The following is a 22,263-nucleotide window of genomic DNA, read 5'->3' on the forward strand; positions in this document are numbered from 1 at the left end:
GCGTGACCAAATGTACTCTGTAAGCTTCTTGAAAGCATGGTTGCCTGAAGATTACACCAGCTTCTCAAACCTTGGGATCTTTTGCCCCCCCCCCCCTTTCCCCCCTCCCCGTTAGTTTGGTTTCTGGGAGGGACAATCCACAAATGACCAACTGCTTAGGTTGCAGACAGCAGTCCATCAGGCTTTTTCTAAACGCCAACATCTTTCTTCGGTCTTTTTGACCTACATAAGGTATATGACGTGTGGCATCATCACATTCTACTACCCCCTCCCCCCCTACCGATTTTTATTCATCAGTTTTTATTCCACGAGTTGTTCTGTGTGAGAGTCAGCACTTGACTTACCTCCCCACAGGTCCAAGAGAATAATGTCCCACAGGGTTCTGCATTGAGTGTCACTCTCTTCCTCATCACCATCAATGGGTTAGTGACTTCTGTTGGGCTGCTGCCACCCCTACATTGTATATTGATGATTTATGCATTTGGTACAGCTCTCCATTTGGTCCCCTCTGCTGGACACCAGCTTCAAGGTACTATCCATGGGCTCTTTCCTTGGTTTCCAATTCTGTTCTACAAAACATGCAGATCGTGCATTTCTGCCATCATATCACAGTCCTTCCTGACCCAGAACTCCACTTAAGCACTCGGCATGTGGACATTGTAGAACATTCCCTTTTTTTATTTTGGCCACCTTTTTGGTAAAAAGCTGACCTGGCTGCCCCTATTCGTCACGTGAAGACTAGCTGCATGTGGAAGCTTAACGCTCTCTGCTTCCATGCCCCCACCTCTTGGGGTGTAGATTGTGCTGCTCTTGTCCATATTTACCGGGCCCTGTTTTTGTCCTGTCTGGACTATGTTTCTCAGGTTCATGGCTCGGCAATTCCTTCAGCTGTTAGACCCAGTCCACAATCATGGCAAACATCTGGCCACAGGTGCCTTTTCAGCTAGTCCCATAACTTATTGAAGCAGGGATCTTCCATCTTCTGATTCAATGACACCAGCTCTTGGTCTCAAATGCAGTTGCCATTGGAGAATTCCATGATCATCCCATGTATGCTATTCTCTTTACATACGAGAGGTGTTGTCGTCTTGATTCCTGCCCTCAAGTGGGGCTTCCAGTTGGAATGTGCCTCGCTTCCATCTGCCAAGGCCTCCGTCTCCTCCCCCTGGACTGTGCTCTCTGTGTTTTCTAGCCCCCCACCCCACCTCTTACCCCCCCCTCACCCCCCCTCGTTAACCTTCTTGGATGTTGTCCAAGCCACTGATAAGGACCAGTCTCTAACAAGATCCTGAAGTCTTGTCACCTCATGACCTGTTGGGATCTGTTACGTCCAGTTCTTTAAGAGTTCCAGTGTGCTTCTATATTGTACACCAATGGCTTGAAAACTGAATCAGATGAAATATACTTTTACATACCCTGCCAATATGGAACACAATTCGCTGCAAGGAACATATTGTGTGTTTACGGTAGAGATGACGGTCATTTGCTGAGCCCTCCAGTTTATTAAACATGTCTCCCTTAATTGTGTTTTAATATGTACTGATTCAATGAGCAGTCTGTAGGCTGTTAACCAATGCTACTCTTGCCACCGTTTGGTATCCTTTATTTGTGACCTTGCTGACCTCCTTCGCACTGCTTCCTCACTTGTCTTTTTCTGTCTCCCAAGTTATGGGGTATCCTGGTGAATGACTGGCAGGCTGACTGGTTGCAGGAGCACTGAGTCACCCCCATTCACTTTGCCACTTCCAAGTGCAGATTTGCAGCTGCACATAAGATCTATACTCACTTGGAAATGGAACGATATCTAGTGGGCTACTGCCCCATCTAGTAAACTCTGAACTCTCAAGGAGACGCAATAAGGTGCTCTTCCTTCCACTTCTCCCAGAAGGAATCCACAGTCCTTTGTTGTCTCCACATCTCAGACATAGCAGGTTAATCCATTTCTCCATAGTTTTTTTACTGTTTTATGAGTAACACGCACATTGTCGCTGTGGAGTCTTACAGACAGTAGCTCATATCTTGGTGGAGTGCAATTCCCCCCCCCCCCCCCTCCTCCCCAACCCCTCTTTTGACTCTACATGCTAAGCATAGCCTTCCAAAATCATTGCCTCTAATATTGGTGTATTATTCATGGATGCTTGAACTGGTTCTCAATTGTTTCCGTGAAAGTGGTTTTTATTCTCAATTATGATGTTTTAATCTACCTCCAGGGCAGGGGCACGGAGGTTGAGGATGGGGTTCTCCTGCTGTATGCTAGGTCTTGGGGATCCCCTCCTTGACCAGGCTACTCCTTCATTCCTCTTTTACTCCATTTTAATCACTTTTAGTTTCAATTCACCTCCTTTCTGCCATTCTCAATTTTTTATTCTTGGTGTTGCATTTTGTTGGATAATGAGCACCCATGACTTTAATGGATAAGGGGTGGGACAGCTGTGGGTGGGATGTTTCGTATCACATAAAGAACACTGGGGATGCCCACTTGACAAATTTCCTATCTTCTTCATCCTGCTTTTATTATTGATGATACCAAAGATATTCGTTAAGTTTCTAGCCTTCTCATTTTCATAGTTATGAACCTGTCATCTAGATCAGAAAATGTTATGGGTGGACGTCTACTTCCAGGTGCACCATGCTTGGATTGAGGGACTGATGATCTCATTGTTTGGTCCCTTCTCACCAACCAACCAACAAACCAAGCACCAAGCAAATAATGGAAGGGAGAGGGGCAGGAAGTGTATGTAGAGAGGGGGGAGGGAAGAGATGGTCAGAGGAAGGAGGAGAGAGAGAGAGAGAGAGAGAGAGAGAGAGAGAGAGAGAAAGAGAGAGAGGGAGAGAGAGAGAGAGAGAGAGAGAGAGAGAGAGAGAGAGAAGGAGGAGATGGATAGAAAGAGGGGGGAGAAGTGATGGACAGAAATAGGGGAGGAGGACATTCGGATGTATATCCAATTACCAGACATATTTCACAATTGTGAAACTTGGTTAGGTTTACTAGGAATGATATATGTGTGATGTCTGTACAAAAGAACAGATACTATTTTTGATCCTACATCCATACTTATTCATTATAAAATGAAATAAATTCTGCATCAGCTCCAGTTGGACACTGAAATGAATTCAATGGCAGTAAGTGAAAATTAGTGCCAGGCCTGTACTCTGACCCTTACCTGCTTCAGCTATTGAAGCACACTTGCCATCTGACCCAAATTTCTGACTTGTCCCTTGCTACTTACATAGTGTTGTATGATGGCAGGGGGCACTACGTAAGTAGTGTGTGACAGGTCAGGAGTTTGGATCAAGCAGAAAGTGTGCTCATATAGCCAAATCAGTTAAAGCGACTACTCACATAAAGCAGGAAATCTGGGTCTGATTCCCGACCCCCCACAGATTTTCACTGTCACCGCTGGATTCATTGCATTACCCAATTGTGACTGAGGTCAGAATTTATTTCATTTCATCAGATAGTATTAAGCTTCATAAAAAGTCCACTATTTGTACGATATTAGTAGATGAGTGAGCCGAAAGGAAAAACTAATCATATATACAGAGTGTTTGGTGAATTTCTGCTGTGTTTGAAGCATTTTTAATTACTTTCACTTGTAATGTGAAGACGTGATTCAAGATTTTGGCAAGTCAGTGAAGTTTCTAAGCCCCATAAGTACCATGTAGTTTATCACAACTGAGGAACATTTAAAGACCATAAGTTTTTATGAGCTGGTAGAAGCAACTGATGAGCAGACTAATGATGTCTACCAAATTTTTTAGGGCATTTGTTCAATTTAAACTTAAGTATGCATGTGGTGTTATTAGAATGACAATAGTATCCTACCAAGTGAAGTGGTTCAGTGGTTAAAGTACTAAAATGGAATTTGGGTGAGTCATGATTTCACTAAAGAGACTTTCCATTACAAAACCTGATGTGCAATCTCTGTTGTGTACTTATCAAAACTGCAGCCTGGGCTCATAGACTGAACCTCATTTGTAGCATTAGCATAGTAACTAGTGGAGGTTGTGAGCTCCCCACACGCTCACATTGTTTATAGTTACTCCTCTCCTTGTCAGTTACTAATTATTTGTAATTACCATTACATGAGGTGGAATCCAAAATTTTCTGGACTGGTGCTGCCATCTGGAAAGTAGGAGTAGTGGATCTTTGCACCGCTAGGTGATGAGAGGTGCATATCTGATGAGTCAGTGTGCGGAGTGGCATTCAGCTGGGAGTACGTGTTGCGTGTCCACAGTAATTTCCATAAGACTCTGTGTTTGGTGTGTGGCGATTTTACAATGGATCCCTGAACAGAACAGCGCATGTATATCAAATTCTGAGTGAATCTCGGAAAATGTGCTACGGAGACCCTTGCAATGATTTAACAAGTGTTTGGGGAACAGAGACTGCGCCTTACACGTGTGCTTGAGTGGCATGTTAAGTTCAGGGCCAGCCGTACATATGTGGGAGATGATGCTCAGACTGGAAGGCCCATTAGCCGCACAATGCCAAATATTGTTGCCCTGCTTCAACAATTGGTTTGTGCGGATCGATGACAAACCATTCAAGACCTTGCAGATGAAGTGGATATTGGTTATGGGACATGTCAACAAATGTTGACTGATGAATTGGGCATGCACCGTGTCGCCGCAAACGTTGTGCCAAAGATCTTGACTGCCAATCAGAAGGACAGCATGTTGAAGTGTGCACGGACCTTCATCAGACCACATCTGATGATCCAACCTTCATGTCACGGATTATGACAGGCAACAAGGGCTGGATTTATGGTTGTGATCGAGAGACAAAGCAACAATTGTCCCAGTGGAAGAGCCTGGGCTCTCCAAGATCCAAAAAAGCAAGACAGGTGAAGAGCATGATCATTGTTTACTTTGATACCAAGGAAATTGTGCACAAAGAATTTGTCCCACCCAACCAAGCTGTGAATTTTGCGTACTACTGTGACGTTTTGCGATGGCTCCGTGAAAACGTGCAGCGAAGATAACCCAAGCTTTGGCGTCAAAGGAACTGGCTGCTGCATCACAACACACCCTGTCACACGTCCTTGCTCACCAGGACCTTTTTGGCAAAAGACAACATGGTGGTCATACCCCACCCACCGTACTCACCAGATTTGGCACCATGTGACTTCGTGCTATTCCCAGAACTATAACTCGAGTTGAAAGGTCGTTGGTTCGACATTCTAGAGAGGATTCAAGAAGCATAGCTGGTAGTGATAAACGTCCTCAAAGAACCGGACTTCCAGAAAACATTTGATCAGTGGCAGAAGCGCTGGGACTGGTGTGTACATGTGGATGGGAACTACTTCGAGGGTGATGATGACCATTAGTCCAAAGGTAAGATTTTCAACAGATGGCAGCACCAGTTCCAAAAATTTGGATAGCACCTCTTATGACGACTGGTAGGGTTGAGTTCATTAAGCACAATTTACTGGAAAACCACTATAAAGTCTTTTGCTAAATCCAGTTATTGAATTATAGTGACAGAATTAGCCCACAATATCCAAATCAAACTTCAAATGACGTAGCCTTCTTGTGTAATATTTTTCAGTATTATTATTACACTTTGCTCGAGATGGGGCCATAAAATTCAGTACTCAGCTTGGCCACCATTTCACTGCTTCCTCCAACTGACTGTTCATGACTGACTACATCTGTAGATTCCACTTAAATGACCCTTGCACTGATGGGCATTCAAAACGAGCAACCAGGAAACTCATAGCAAAGCCCAGAGATGCTTCACCACATGTTGCCACACTTCACAAAGGTTATATCTGGTCTTGTGTCAGTGTAGATGCAACAATAGTGACCTCACAGGAAGCCCCTAACCATTTGATATTGTCATCTCCCTATAATATATATGTTTATGGCCAAGTAAACAGTTTTAAGCATTTTTGAGCTCAAATTTAAATGATTAATTGCATATCTGAATTAGACTTACTGGTATTTCTTTTATTTACAGTGACCTGAAGCAGTCCAGAGCGCGGCTTATTCAGTTATTCCCAGATGCCAACCATGCTCCGGAGACAGTTGATGTTGCTTTCAATCAGTATATGGCTATTTTTATTGGTTTTTTAACTTCACCTGACAGTAAAAATACTGGAGTAGAAAGTAAGATGCGTTATAGTGTGCTTTTTAAGTGGACACACACTCTGCTGGGAAATAAACCGCAGTAAGTTTACAAAACTCCTTGTATGTATATTCCTGCTTTTTACAACCAGTCTTCTCAGTGTTTGCAAAGTGTATATTCTTCTTTCAGGTTGATGAGAGACTCATATTTTGAGGGTGCTAACATGAGTTACAATGTAGCAATTTGGTACATGAAACACGCAGCCATGCTTGCTGGAAAGGATGAGTGAGTATTTATTGTGTAGAGTCAATAATGTAACCTTATGTGAAGAGAAACTGAACGATGGATTTTGTCTCAAAAGCAAAATTCACTTGAGGAAAATATAAAATTGTGAAATAGAGTGGCTGGCTATCACTTACTTTCAGGGGGTAACATTTTAAGTATCGCTGATAGACGCAAAGTGAAGAAAGAACAAAAAATTATCGGGGTCTCTTCCCCAAGGAGGAAAGGGTGATAGATTGGAGAGAGTTAGAAAGGAGGAACAGGTCATTTGTGTAGTGACTGAGTGACACCTTGCAGTCCAGCCACCAACCACACAAGCTGCACTGCTGCCCTCCGAGTCACCTGTAATTCAATTGCAGCATTTCACACTTGCAGTAGCTATTGCGAATCCAGTGACCCCACATCCGCCAGTACAGCTCTGCTGTCATTGACACTAGCTTGCCTCCGCGAGCCTTATGACATTATCACAATTTTCTAGTAATCGTCTGCCACACAGCTTTGTAGGACACCACCCAGTCACTTGCCAATCAGGCTACGCTTCTCTGGGCCAGGAGCTGAGTGTGCAAGCAGTCCCACAATCAGAGTTCCATTCATCGGAGCACAGAGCAAACAAGTCGGAGCCTACAGCCTCGTGTACAATGTCCAAACTTCTGAGTCTGTGCTTGTGTTTCAGCCATGGACTATGCGTATGTACAGACATTTCTGGGCTACACCAGTGCTACCTGATTTAGGACAGACGGTGAACTTAACCTAGTTTCTAAATTGGAATAACAGTGGAACTTGTACCTTCAAGAAACTGTCATTTTGTTTGATTTCGGCTCTTGTTGGATCAGCACAATCTATAGTGGTATCACTTCAGAAGCTGTTCTGGCTGAGGTGCTGTGGGATAAAGTTGTATAGTTCTTTTGGCTTCCTACCTTCATCCTTTCATTGAAGCGTGCACCTCCCACAATGGGATTCAACAGTGGCAATGAGGTAAAAGCTTTGGTGATGAGCGTACACAATTAAACTATGGCTGATTTTTTGTTTCCAAACATCATTCCCTGTGTCATGTGTTCAACTGGATAGCATTCCTCTGTGTGTTCATGTGTCCTCTACTTGGAATTTTTCATGGTTCTGCTCCACATTCGGATGTAGCCCAGTTGTTGGCTGTTTCCTCTGGCTTACTTGCATTTGTGTGTCCTCTTCTTACATCCTGCAGAATTGTGGCTAGTTGGTTTCATTATCTGTTGCTTCTGAGTGACCCATGGTCATTGAATTTTTCGTGCTTTCCAGTCCCTTGTTAATGCAATTTTCTGTAGGAAATATTGCTTAGTGTACATTAACTGTTCTTTACTATTTGTTCTTATCTCAGAGCCCTTGCCTCTTCATTTGTGTGTGCACAATTTCTGCTCTATCACAGTCCACGTTTAAATTGCACATTATTATTATTATTATTACCTCTCTAACAGTAGGGCACACTATTTCATTTGTTATGGTGTTTTGCTGAGTTAGATGTTTGTTCTGTTAACTGCATCCATTTCACTTCTGTTGTGTTATTGTAAATACTGGGATCTCTTTTGTGTGAGTTACAACATCTGGGTGTCTGTACACTTTTTTTTGTGGGCTACAAGAACATGGATTACCATGGATTCTGTTTGCAGTTCCTTTGTATTCTGGAGGTAGATGTCAGTAGTGAAACAGTGTCAAGTGAAACAGTTCAAAATTAGTTGACTTTGAAACTGTGCCTTTGTGTGGACAGTTAGACTGTGTAGCAGTTTTTGGTTGTGCCATTGTAGTTCTCAGTCATTATGTGAGCCCCTGTTGGTCAAGTTGACTGGTATCATTTGACACTTGTCATGACTCATTCCGGTGTCTGAACTGTCTCTGTCTCAGCTTGTGCAATGATGGAGGTGGCTGATACAGCAGTTGCTCCACTCCTTTACTCATTTGATTCAGTGTACAGTGGCAGCTGCACATGAGTGACATCTCATCACAGCTTCTGCCTCACATCCAGCTCGTACAGTGTATCTTGGTGCTTCTCGTCTGGCAGCTTGCCAGTCCCAACACTGCCTTGGCTCCAATGCAGACAACGCACCTCTGCCTCCTCTGAAGTTTGAGATTGTCCTGGATTAGTGGCCCACATTCCTTGTGCAGCTAATACAGTTCCTCCAAGCCTTTGAGTTCCCTGTCAATTGTGTTCTGATGTCCTCTGACAACTCAACCTCTGACATGCCCACTGGGCGCGGCAGGCTTACCAGGCACGGCACGTGTTCACCAGTTCCAATGCTACTGGCATTCTTGTTGCTGGGCCTGGTACCTTTTTGATCCCAGTGCCACCAGTGTTCGCACTGGCAGCCCCCGTGCCCTTCCAGTCCCACTGACACCCTTGCTACTGGGCTCGGTGCCTCTTCACATCCCAGCACCCTTACTGGCAACCCCGGTGCCCCGACTGCCAGACCCAGCACTTCTTGAGGTTCCATCACCCTCACCACTGGCCCTCACATTGCCAACCGACTCAGTGCCACCCTCAATTGAGCCCTCTCTTGCCTTTTCTGGGCCCTCAGCTCCTGTTCCTTTTGTGAATTCTCCTTCTTCTTTTTCACTGTTCTTTGGGGGCTACACTGACCACAGCTTGTCACCTCCAGACAAGTTGCCCCTGATTCAACCTTCCTCACCGAGCGAGGTGGCGCAGTGGTTAGCACACTGGACTCGCATTCGGGAGGATGACGGTTCAATCTCGTTTCCGGCCATCCTCATTTAGGTTTTCTGTGATTTCCCTAAATCGCTTCAGGCAAATGCTGGGATGGTTCCTTTGAAAGGGCAGGGCCGCTTTCTTTCCCCATCCTTCCCTCACCCAACCTTGCGTTCCATCTCTAATGACCTCATTGTCAACGAGACATTAAACACTAATCTCCTCCTCCTCCTCCTCCTCCTCCTCCTCCTCCTCCTCAGCCTTCCTCGCTGCCTGTTGCTGACATTTAGCTCGTGCTCTCAGAGCACTGCTTCACTTCCCAGACTTCATGTCTTCAGAATGTGGCTCGTAGTCACTTCAAGCATTGGGTTTCCCCTCTAACAGGCACCTCCATGGCACACAACATGCCTTCTTGACCCCACCCTGCACCGCTTCACCATGATCATTGGCCGCAGACATTTCTGTTTGTAGTTGTCTCCATCGACCTCCTGGGCCTTCTACTCTGTGCGGAATGTCTGCCTCTTTTCTTCGAGGCATACTTCATCGTTTTTTACTTGGTTTCCATATCATTCCTGTTTGCTGGTTGCATAGTCACCTTTTTTCAGTGATGACTTTGTATGGTTATGTTTTTCATTTTTTTCTTCTTCCTTATGGTGCCTACATCTCACCCTCGAGGAAAGGGGTACTGGAACCTCGGCAGGCACCTACATCACAGCCACCACCAACACGTGCACAGGGAGATGGCTCCGCCATCTCATTTTTAGGAAAGAGGGACATAATAACTGTGGCTGATGCCATTTGATCCAGTCACTAACCACACAGCAGAGTGCCAGAGATTGCTATGCTGCCAAGGCACCTGCAAATCTACCGCAGCACATAATGTCTGCCACAGCCGTTGCAGGATCTGGTGGCTCCATATCTGCTGGACAGATCACTACTATTGAGCCAAGTGACATTCAAGACTTTTATCATCACGATTTGCCGGTATTCTTCTGCTGGATGGCTTTATAGGATGCCATCCAGTCACTCACCAGTCAGGTGACAATAGGAGTATGCAGCTGTGGTTCTCTGGACTAGGAGCTTGTCACACAAGCAGTCTCACAGTCAGAGGTCTATTTGTTGTGGAACACAACGCACACCACTCGGAACCTACAGCATCACATACCACACCCAAACTGCCAAGTCTTCACAAGTACTTCAGGCACGGAATTCACCTACATATGAACGTTCCCAGACTCCGTCAGTGTGACCCAATTTAGGATTGACAGTGTACTTAACTCAATGGCTACGTTAGCAGAATGGTGTGGCTTGTACATTCAAGAAACTGTCATTGTGTTTGGGGTCAAGCTTTATCGGATAAGGACAAGGACAGTCTCAAGTGGTATCACTCCAGAAGCTGTTTTTTGTTGTATGTGCATAAGTTAGTGTGTTGTAAAATTCTGTTCCTCTTTCGGCTGCCTGGCTTCATCCATTCATTTTAGAGTACACCTCGCACAATGGGATTCAACAAACCGCAGCAAGAGGTCTGCCCCTTCTTTCTAACCTCACTCCAATCTTCCTCCCTGAGGACACAAGTAATACTTCTGGAAGCTAGAATAGTATTTATATATCTTTCAGCAGTCCTGTACTTTTCACAATCTGAAAATGAGTACTGCCTGAGCAGTTTTGACTCCTTGTAATTTCAACATATTTTGTACAACTCAGTTAAATTTATTTTCCAGAAAGATAGATGACAAACAGTGCTTTAAAAGCATAAAGTTAATTTATGTAGATATGAGGGTGATATTCTTGATCAAGTACTTGCCGCAGTAAGTTTTCAAATTCCACTGCTGATTTTCATAGCCAAACTAACTGGCAGTTATCCTACAAGAATTCTAATGTAGCTATTCATTTTTCGTCAGTGTAGATTTGATGCTTATAGCAGAATCATTCCTCTCAGAAATAGCAATTGCATGTCACAGTTGTTTTGTACAGTTTTAACTAGCATAATATTTGCATCTGTTCCCTCCATTTCACTGTAAATTTTCTAGTGAGTGAGATTTTGATTGCTTTAGATTAAAATGTCAGTAGTAAAAATCTCTTGCAGTTTGCTCATAGGGCAACTTCTGTCATTGTTGAGAAATGTTATTCGGATACGAGAACCTTGAATAGGTATCAGCCAGATTAAGTCACATGACATTGAAAACTGAGCCAGCATAGTAAATGCCATTATGTTTGTGGTTGGATCAAGGCAAAAAGTTTTGCATGTGTCTGGCTGTTACCTTGCAGTGCTTACTTAGGTGTACATGTCTCCTGCTGCATGTCTTTGTCAATCACTGGCCAGTTTGCAAAGTGGCAAGACAGAATTTTCATCTTATAAATCCCCCAGATCCCAGTGATACGAACAATGGTCAGGGTTTTATCTTCTATCTAGTTATAATTATGTTGAGCAGGGGTCAATTTTTTTTAGATGTATGCAATTTTGGATATTCCACAGTCTTCATCAAAGAGGACTGCACCAGCACATTGCTATGAAGCATCTGTGGCTAAGAACGGAGGCTTTTGCAATGAATAGGCCAATAAGCCATGGTTGAATGGTGTTGTTTGAGCCTCCTGAATATCTGGTGTCAGCTGGTGACCATATGGATTTGACACCTCTTTAGTGTAAATGTCTACAACAGTAGGAATAAAGTATGAGCAATAATTCACTTTCCCAAGGAAAAAAAATTGAGTTCTTTTAGTGGTGTTTTTTTTTGTGGAGGGGGTGGGGGGATGGAATTACTTTCATAGCTTTCAGAGGTTTCTCTGTTAGTAATAGCTTGTTTTACTAACAACAATTTCCATGTATTCCAATGAGGGCTGAAAGAGTCTGTATTTCTGAAATGTACATAGTAAACCTTGTGATTGCAGCATTGCGTATAGAGCATGCAGATCACAATGTTCCTGCTATTTGCACTAGTAATGATATTATCATCAAGATAGTTCTGACTGGCATAGCTCATAGTAGAAATTAATATGCAACTATAGTATGTTGTAGGAAATAAAATCTGTCAGTAGTTAGGAGAGACAAGTTTTCTGTTCAAAATACAGACCAAAAAATTTCTAATGAAATACTCTCCACTAGGTAAATTTTGCATGTATCAGTCTGATTTAAGTGTGAATGTTTGACTACATCTCAGTAGTACAGTATCATAAGGCAGTGAACTTTGCTTTGATTGATTTGTACACATGAGCAAAAGGATCATAGCTGTTCTCATTTATTGAACTGCAAGGACTGGTCAGTATAAAAATAAAGAAAAACTTGCATGCATCTTGGGGAACAGTTTTGGTTCAGGTTTCAACAATTTTAACAGCACTGATTGTACCCGCATCTCACTGGTAAGTGATTATGAACAGTGATGAACGTATTAGCTATAGAAACACTTTGGCACAGTAACCAGTGTTATGAAGTACTTTTACTTAAAACCTAGTAATTACAGTCTCATACACTGCTCTGGGTGGTGTCTGTAAATTTCCTTGTTTAGAAGTCAATGTGTGATCCTTCTGAAATAGTTGAGCACATAAATGCAGTAACTAAAGAAAAAAATACCATCACTATGTGTCCACTGCAATTGGTGATGTATATTTGTAGCTTGAAGCAATATTTCAGAACTAAATTCTGCTATTGCAGTCTGGCCACATTTTCTTTAATTAGCCATTTTCCCATTGTGGTGTGTTCACTCACTGTTGAAAAATGCACTTTCCCATATGTCATTGCTGATTTCCATCACTATGTGATCATACTTTTTACTGTTGTAAGTGGGTTATATCTGAGAAAAAATATTCATTTTTACTACTCCTTTCCTTGTATCCTCCTCATCTAGTTGCATTAAACATTTATATCTAAGTCTTCTCATATCTCCAGCATTTATCAACAGGACTCCCATTAATTAAAAGGAATTATATCAGACTTTATATGTTCCTCATTGTGAAAAAAATTGAAAACAGAAAATATGTCTCGGCACCAATTTCGTAACTTTCTTCTCAGTGAATGCCTGATTCTCTTCACTTCCTCACTTCATGGGTTGTGACTTGTTGAATGTGGCTGTAGCTTCAAATTAAAATGTAGGTATTGTCTCTGTGTTCTTTACTGTTCCTGCCTCAGTACTTCTTTTTTTTCCTTCGGGAAAAGATACCTGATTTTAGTCTTTGGTTGTGGAGATATCTTGCTAATTCCTTCATTTGTTGATCTTGTGTTCTTTACATGGTAAGTCCCATAGTGCTCAGAGACATGTGGGCCATCTTTACATGGGAGAAGTAATACTAATGTTTTTCTTGGAAAAATTATAGAGAGTGCTTTGGTTTTATTTGTATTTCAGCATCACCATGGAAGAAGCAAAGGAAGTGCACAAATGCCTAAGGAAAGCTGCTGGCATATTCAGGTTTATTCAATCCCAGTATTTGCCTCAGTTACCAGGGAAACAGCTTGAGGGTGGTGATCTTGATCCACGTGTCCTGTCTGCTTACTTGACACAATGCACTGCAGAAGCACAAGAAGGTAAGCTGAAACAATGTCATGACTTGTATAGGAGTACAGTTGCTGTTTTTATGACCTTGAAATATTAATGACTGAACACTTAAGCTCATTCAACTTATTAAATAAGAATCAGTTTGGTTTTAGTAAACATCATAGAACGAACACTACACTAATTAGGCTAAATGATGATCTGAACTGTAGACTACCGAGAGACCACAGTATTGACATCATTAAACTTGAGCAAAAAAAAATATGCAGCCAGTTTAACATACTGCTGATAAAGATGCAACATGCAAAATTTTCAGATAGTTTATTGAACTCTTTTTGGGAGGAGGGCAGGTAACATTGAAAAATAGACAACTGCATCAGTAGTTCTATAAGGAGCAGTTTTCGATCTGCAGTTGTTATTCTTGTATGTTGATGATATCTTGTTGGTTGTGTCCACCTGTATGTGCTAGTGACCTCCGACTTTACTTAAACACCTGGCCTGAACATATCGATGCTGCCATCACCCGCGAGAATGACGGCCCATCTTCATTGTTCAGACAGACTGAAAACTAAGTGCAGATAAGTCTCAAATAATTATAGGAACTCATTAGAACTTAATCAGCAGTAAAGTCTTTAAATACGTTTGGCTATTTCTTTTGGTCAGTTACCCAATACTATAACAGAAAATAATTCCAGACATGTGTATAACTTTAGATAAACATCTCAATGGAGCTGGGGGGGGGGGGGGGGGGGGAATAATAAAAAACAACTCTCACTATGTGCAGAATGACTCTCGCATGTTTTTATGCTTATAAGGAATGCTGGAATGTATTTGTACAGGATGTGCAATAGAAATGTTGCTTCACTTGTTCTGGTGAACCTGTACTATTGCAATGCAGTGTCCCACAGCACAAGTAATGAATACTTGTGTGTGTTACATCTTTTATATCTGCCTGTCTGATTGTATAGTCCTCACACAGACATTTGAATGGCTGTGACCAGACAGGTTATGTGATAACCATACACAGTACACCCTTTTATCAGCTTCATAATGTGTACACCCCTTAGTGCCTTATGTCACAAATCAAATATTTATCTTCTCATTCTATGTGCAACTCGGGAAGTAACGTGTGTAGTATTTGTAATGTACCAATCTGTAAAACAAAAACATCCCCAAATTCCTTCTCCTTTTCTGGTATCTTCTTCTTCTTCTTGTACAAGCTTCCGTGCACCCTAAGCACAATTCAATGCCTATGTTCAATAAAATCCTGATGCACTTTCTTTTAACATCTTCTTCATTACATCCCCACCAAATAAGTAAATAAATTATATAAAAAAGAGGTCATTACTCTCTGATAAATAGTGTAAACGCTCCCTCTTCCATTGCTCTTTTTCTTTCACTCACTCACATCATCTTAGCCTCCCCCCCCCCCCCACCCCCCACCCCCTGTATTGCACTACTTCCCTTAGCCTCTCAAATCACCTTCTTCCTTCTCTTTACTTCATGTCCATTGTTGCCATGGCTCACAATATAAATCTGCTTGCCTGTAAATTGGCTCTGTTATTCTACTCTTCATGAACAAATATAAACTATTGTTTTTTGTTATAGTTATTAGTGTTTCTTGGTATTTCTGTCACTACTGTTTCTAAGTGTGAAGTTCCATACCAAATATAAAACCTTTGTAACACAAGTGCACAATGACTGTAATGATAAAATGTGAAGAACATCTACATCTACATACAACTCCGAAATCCACCATATGGTGTGTGGCGGAGGGTACCTCATACCACAACTAGCATCTTCTCTCCCTGTTCCACTCCCAAACAGAACGAGGGAAAAATTACTGCCTATATGCCTCTGTACGAGCCCTAATCTCTCTTTCTTATCTTTGTGGTCTTTCCGTGAAATGTAAGTTGGCGGCAGTAAAATTGTACTGCAGTCAGCCTCAAATGCTGGTTCTCTAAATTTTCTCAGTAGCGATTCACGAAAAGAACGCCTCCTTTCCCCCAGAGACTCCCACCCGAGTTCCTGAGCATTTCGTTAACACTCGCATGATGATCAAACCTACCAGTAACAAATCTAGTAGCCCACCTCTGAATTGCTTCTATCTCCTCCCTCAGTCCGACATGATAGAGATCCCAAGCGCTCGAGCAGTACTCAAGAACAGGTCGTATTAGTGTTTTATAAGTGGTCTCCTTTACAGATGAATCATATCTTCCCAAAATTCTACCAATGAACCGAAGACGACTATCCGCGTTCCCCACAACTGCCATTACATGCTTGTCCCACTTCATATCGCTCTGCAATATTATGCCCAACTATTTAATCGACGTGACTGTATCAAAAGCTACACTACTAATGGAACATTAAGGGGTGCTTTTTCCTATTCATCTGCATTAATTTACATTTATCTATATTTAGAGTTAACTGCCATTCTTTACACCAATCACAAATCCTGTCCAAATCATCTTGTATCCTTCTACAGTCACTCAACGGCAACACCTTCCCGTACACCACAGCATCATTAGCAAACAGCTGCACATTACTATCCAAAAGATCATTTATGTAGATAGAAAACAACAGCGGACCTACCACACTTCCCTGGGGCACTCCAGATGATACCCTCATCTCCAGTGAACACTCACCATCGAGGACAACATACTGGGTTCTATTGCTTAAGAAGTCTTCGAGCCACTCACATATTTGGGAACCAATTCCATATGCTCATACCTTAGTTAGGAGTCTGTAGTGGGGCACCGAGTCAAACGCTTTCTGGAAGTCAAAGAATATGGTATCCGTCTGATACCCTTCATCCATGGTTCACAAGATATCATGTGAAAAAAGGGCGAGTTGCGTTTCGCAGGAGCGATGCTTCCTAAAGCCGTGCTGATGCATGAACAGCAACTTCTGTCCCAAGGAAATTCATTATATTCGAACTGATAATATGTTCGAGAATCCTGCAACAAACTGATGTTAAGGATATTGGTCTGTAATTTTGAGGATCCGTGCTTCTATCAAGTGGTTAGTTGTAAGAGTGGGTCAAATAGTATCAATAGTGGGTCAAATGGCAGTGTGTGACATCTCTTTTGTTATACTCTTTCAATGTTACAGATCATAAATCTGATTAACATTGTGGGTTTTCATAGGCGGTATCCATTTCTTTAATAATATATTTGTTTTTGGGACACAGAACATGATTTTCTAAAAAGTATCTGCCTGTTGTTTCACCTTTAATTGTAGGAGGCATCATCAGAGGTTGTGGAGATAGGCATTTATAATCTCCAGCATTGACTGCTTTTGGGGGCGGGGGGAAGAAAAGTATTTCTAAACTCTTTGCAGGTACTGATTAGCAAGAACATCTTAATTGGTCATTCACATTTGTGCAAAACTTCTGTGTCATCTGAAAACTGTAAGCACCATAAACTGACCTAAAGTGGGTTTTGATGATAATTTCGCAGATAAATTAGCACTATTTGCTTTACATTAAACCAAGTACCATAATTTGTCCAGTTTGAAACCTTCTTTTTTTACCTGTTGCAGATCATCTTATGTTAATTTCTGTTTTCAGTATACCTTCTTAAGATTTGTAAATGGAAAAAATAACAGTCAACTCAAGATCACAGGCAATTATTCTGTAGGCAGCATTCATCATATCGGGTGAAAAAGTCATTAAACGATTTCACTGAGTTCTGGGATAAATTAATACACATTAGCACATCAATAAAAAGTGTCAGATTTGTAAACAATTTTGTAGCTAATGTCGTGGCATCTCTTCATCATCATGAGTGATTTATATCCCCATCCGGCTATCCTGATTTAAAATTTCTGATGGTTGCCAGGAGAGTTCCCATATGAAGGCCATGGCTGATTTCCTTTGTCCTCCTTATCCAACTGAAGTTAATAGGCCAGAAAGGTGCAACTTTCCTTCCACCTCTTTTAATTTATAGTACTTTCATTATTGATTTGGTTAGTGAACTCAGGTGTGTGAGGGCAAGGTGAAAAGCTTGGCAGCTCACACTTTGATACCAACCATTAATATCAGTAAAAGTTTTTTGTTCGGTGGGTAATTTAGTGGGCCAGTCAGGATGTGATGGGTGCCTGAGTGCTCATCAAGCCAAGAATATGAGTGTGTGCAGCTCTGTGAACATTGTCATCTTGGAAAATGGTAGTGTTCACAGCATCACAAAGAAATAGAAGGAAGGACAGCATTTGGTCACTGAACACCTTGAAATAAAAAACATAATAGCTCATGTTATGATAACCTAAATGATGGTACCGAAGTCACTTTATGGAGGATGCAGGACAAAGACTACACCCTCCACACCATGCAAATTAAACAGCACATTGGGATGTTGGGGCACTCAATGCAGTGCATCATTTGAAAAGAGGAAATTGTGGCACACTGGACCACACTATATCCCGTCAGCTAGCTACTGTCCAGTTTCTGTATTGTTTGGCCCATTGATAACCTGAAGCTTTATGTGCAGCTGTGAGCAGTGGCCTTCTGTGGGTTACCTGTTTCCAAACGCCCGTGCATGCAGTTCCCTTTGCAGTGCTCTTTCAGATAGTGGTTGAAATGGACCTGCATTAACTGACAGCAGCAATTCCTATCATGTTTGAAATGATGATTGTCATTGACAAGACATGGCGCTCTTCTCCAGTCTGTGTCAGTTGGTATCTTTTTATGACCCCCAATCCTATTATTTGTCACATTTCTATACGTGCTACACATTTCTTTGTAAATGCATTGGACTGTCCACATTGATGAACTAACAAATGTGACAACTTCATAGCCCCTTTGTGCTATTCTGTAATGTCTTCATGTCGACCCATCTTACTCCACTGATGCTGTACAACGAACAGGCACATACACACTACTTCAGTGTCGTGGCTTAAGTCAGAATTGGTAGGTCAAATGGCTGCATGGTACCAGTTCTACATACCTCAGTGTACTCTTTTATGGAGGTGACTAAATGTCCAGTAAGCTTATGTAAGAAGAGATGTAGATAAAAAAGGAAAATGCTGCTGTCCACTAAAGGTGCTTTGGCAATGAGAAAATTGGGTGATTCAGAGTCAAAATTAAAAGCAGATGATATAAAAAGAGAGCTTTTAAAGTTCAATCATGAAGCCAAAACTGTTCATCTTGTGCTCGTATTATGCCTCAAATGCATTTAAAGAATGTTACTTAAAGGTAATTGTTCTCTCCTTAGTCTATAATATTTATATTTTACTTAGTTTCTGATCAATCCTCTCAACAGTCACAGTTGCAAGGGCGGTGGAACTGAAACACAATCCAAGTTTAATATCAGCTTTATCGAATGAGACATCCAAAATGTTTGCTGATGCTGCAACGGTATTAGCTACAGTTGAGCAAGCAAAGCAGTGGGTGCTCTACCTGAAGATTAAGGCAGCTTTCTATGAAGCTTATGTAAGTAAAATGTCATATAAATTCTTGTTTTCATTGTTGTATTGTCTGCGTCAAAAAAAAAAAAAAAAAAAAAAAAAAAAAAAAAAAAAAAAAAAAAAAAAAAAAAAAAACACACACACACACACACACACACACACACACACAGTGCATGTGTGTTCTCAACTACTCATTATCCACAGGAGGAAGTATGTGATGGTGTTCAGAGGAAGAAACTCACTCAGCATCCTTAGTAGATATGAGTACACGAGGTATGAAGTTAGAAATAATGGAATTTTTTTTCTTACTCTGTTTTTACCCTACGTTAAACAGACTGCTTCCACCTACACTTTCCTTTCCTGTCTTTTCGTGTCCATTACACTGTTCTCTTTAATACCAGGGGAAGGAGCATTTGATTTCAAAAACATGATACTCAATTCCAGCTACTTTGTGTTGCAACAATTGAAACTCAGTCCAGTAACTTTACCTTGCTGTCATGATACACTTGAGTAATTATTATAAATTAACTATTTTATGATACTAAACATTTGCATGTTAGTTAATCACTAGCACCATTTACTGACTGTGAGTAGGACATAGTCTAACTTTTGCACATGTTAGTAGTACCTATGTATGTAGCAACTTCATCATTTTTATTCGTATCAGCAACACTGTGTTAAGTGGTATGCTTTGGCCTTCATTATTATTATTATTATTATTATTATTATTATTTCTTGCCTTTCTCAGACGTTATGTCTGGTTAAAAATGAAAAGTGACTCGGACCTTGATCAAGCGTGACTTCCTTTTAACTGTACGATATACGTTACATTGCATTTAGGAACTTTTGGGTAGTTGAAAATGTATCAATAATTACAGAATTCTGTAGTTGTATATATACGTTTGGATGCAGCTGTATTGCGTTGATGTACTGGGGGATATTGTGTGGTGTGACTCCTGTAGTTGACAGTATAATTGGTATAATGTCAACTTTATCCTGATGCCACATGTCCTTGACTTCCTCAGCCAGTTGGATGTATTTTTCAATTTTTTCTCCTGTTTGCTTCTGTATATTTGTTGTATTGGGTATGGATATTTCGATTAGTTGTATTAATTTCTTCTTATTTTTGGTGAGTATGATGTCAGGTTTGTTATGTGGTGTTGTTTTATCTGTTATAATGGTTCTGTTCCAGTATAATTTGTATTCATCATTCTCTAGTACATTTTGTGGTGCATACTTGTATGTGGGAATGTGTTGTTTTATTAGTTTATGTTGTATGGCAAGTTGTTGATGTATTATTTTTGCTACATTGTCATGTCTTCTGGAGTATTCTGTATTTGCTAGTATTGTACATCCGCTTGTGATGTGATCTACTGTTTCTATTTGTTGTTTTCAAAGTCTACATTTATCTGTTGTGGTATTGGGATCTTTAATAATATGCTTGCTGTAATATCTGGTGTTTATTGTTTGATCCTGTATTGCAATCATGAATCCTTCCATCTCACTGTATATATTGCCTTTTCTTAGCCATGTGTTGGATGTGTCTTGACCGATGTGCGGCTGTGTTAGATGATACGGGTGTTTGCCATGTAGTGTTTTCTTTCTCCAATTTACTTTCTTTGTATCTGTTTATGTTATGTGATCTAAAGGGTTGTAGAAGTGGTTATGGAATTGCAATGGTGTAGCCGATGTATTTATATGAGTGATTGCTTTGTGTATTTTGCTAGTTTCTGCTTTTTCTATAAAGAATTATTAATAATAATAATAATAATAATAATAATAATAATAATAATATTTACACTGCTGAGCCAAAATGTTGTGACCACTGCTCACCAAGTGCCTGCCACCTGATGGCACATGATGTGGAAAGGAAAATTTATAAGTGTAGGAGAGAGAAATGTGGAGTCATTGTACCCAAGATGAGGCTACAAATGAATTTATTCATTTGTGGCCTCATGAATAAATTCACTGACCTAAGCAATCTTGAAAAAGGTCATGGCACCTGCCCCATGTAGCACTATTGCACCAACCCCCAGAAGCCAGTGTGCATATCAGTACATTAATATTAGGACACATAAATGTGTACACACATTCATAAGACTGCACAAATCAATCATACCTAAATATAGGAACTGCTGTTGCACTTACAATGAAAATCTACAATCCTAGATTTTTATGTCTTCTCAATCTAATACTACATTTCTTCTCATTATTTTATATGGAAATGTCGTGGCTCATTTGTCATAGAGTGACACAATATATTAATGATGCCTTAATGTCCTTATATGTCACTCTTTATTCGCTCAAATTATTTTCTGCGTAATGGCCAAGATTTGCTGCTTCACTAGAGTCTTCAGATACCCACCTCACTCTCATTGTGCAACAATGTTCTGCCTCTCCAAAATTATAAAAATCACTGTAATACTGTTATGTAGGAAGCATGACATTGCCTAAGGAACCATTTCAAATGCTCAAGATTTTCAGATTCACTCATGTGCCTTTTAAATCATGGAAGGTTACCACATGAAAGTGCCCATTTATCAGCTGGTTGATAGTGATGACTGAATGCCACATGGACAAAAATGTAATCACAATCTCTTTTAAAACATTCTCTATAACCCTTTCATTTGTATAAGAACAGTTCTCTTTTTCTTCTGTCTCCTTCCCACTTCATCATTTTCCCCGTGTTTTTATTTCTCCCCTTTTTTTTTTAGCTCTGTACCTTACATCTTTGTCCATCATCTTTTCTCCTTGTTAGTCTAACTTTACAGTTTGAATCTTAGCCCATGAATGAAATTTTCACTATGCATAAGAGTGTGTTCTGGTGTGATACTTCCCAGGTGGACTATTTAGACACAGTTCACAGCCAGCCCTCACTTGCTCAATACTACCAGTCTACTATCTACAGTCAGCACTGCCTGTAAAAGGCAAGAATATCAAATCATGGTCTGCCACAGTTTGTCTCTTCACTAGATTTGAATGCCACCCATTTGTCCATTGTTATGTCTATAAATTTTTCTTGTGCATTACATCTCTCGTGTCCCTGGTATTGGCGTGGCTTTTTCTTCCCTACAGCACCAGTGATGCACTCTTTCCTTTTTCCTGTTCCCCATCTTAATCGTGATTCACCTCTGTTTTTTAATTATGTCTGTCAGTCCCGCTCCAGTTGTTCTTGTTATGTCAGCTGAGAGAAGATGGGTCCTCTTCTGTCACAAAGATTTCTAATAATAATTTGTGAATGTCATATTTACCTAATTCTGTCAGTATGTTTTGTTTTCTAAAAGTGATCTAATATTTACTTTCATTTTCTGTCTTGTATTGTTGTTTGCAATACTTTCATATTTTGTTCT

General features: G+C 40.9%; 1 protein-coding gene across 1 annotated transcript in view; it reads left to right on the plus strand.

Annotated features, from left to right (window-relative positions):
- Window positions 1-22,263, plus strand: part of LOC126334903 (BRO1 domain-containing protein BROX-like) — a 113,916-nt gene that overhangs the window by 28,021 nt on the left and 63,632 nt on the right. The window contains exons 2-5 of the mRNA XM_049997612.1: window positions 5,963-6,172; window positions 6,260-6,355; window positions 13,364-13,542; window positions 18,769-18,938. Coding sequence (XP_049853569.1) covers window positions 5,963-6,172; window positions 6,260-6,355; window positions 13,364-13,542; window positions 18,769-18,938 — 655 coding nt within the window. The remainder of the gene's footprint in view (window positions 1-5,962; window positions 6,173-6,259; window positions 6,356-13,363; window positions 13,543-18,768; window positions 18,939-22,263) is intronic.

The sequence above is a fragment of the Schistocerca gregaria genome, chromosome 2 (genome assembly GCF_023897955.1).
Source record: "Schistocerca gregaria isolate iqSchGreg1 chromosome 2, iqSchGreg1.2, whole genome shotgun sequence".
In the NCBI taxonomy this organism is placed as follows: domain Eukaryota; kingdom Metazoa; phylum Arthropoda; class Insecta; order Orthoptera; family Acrididae; genus Schistocerca; species Schistocerca gregaria.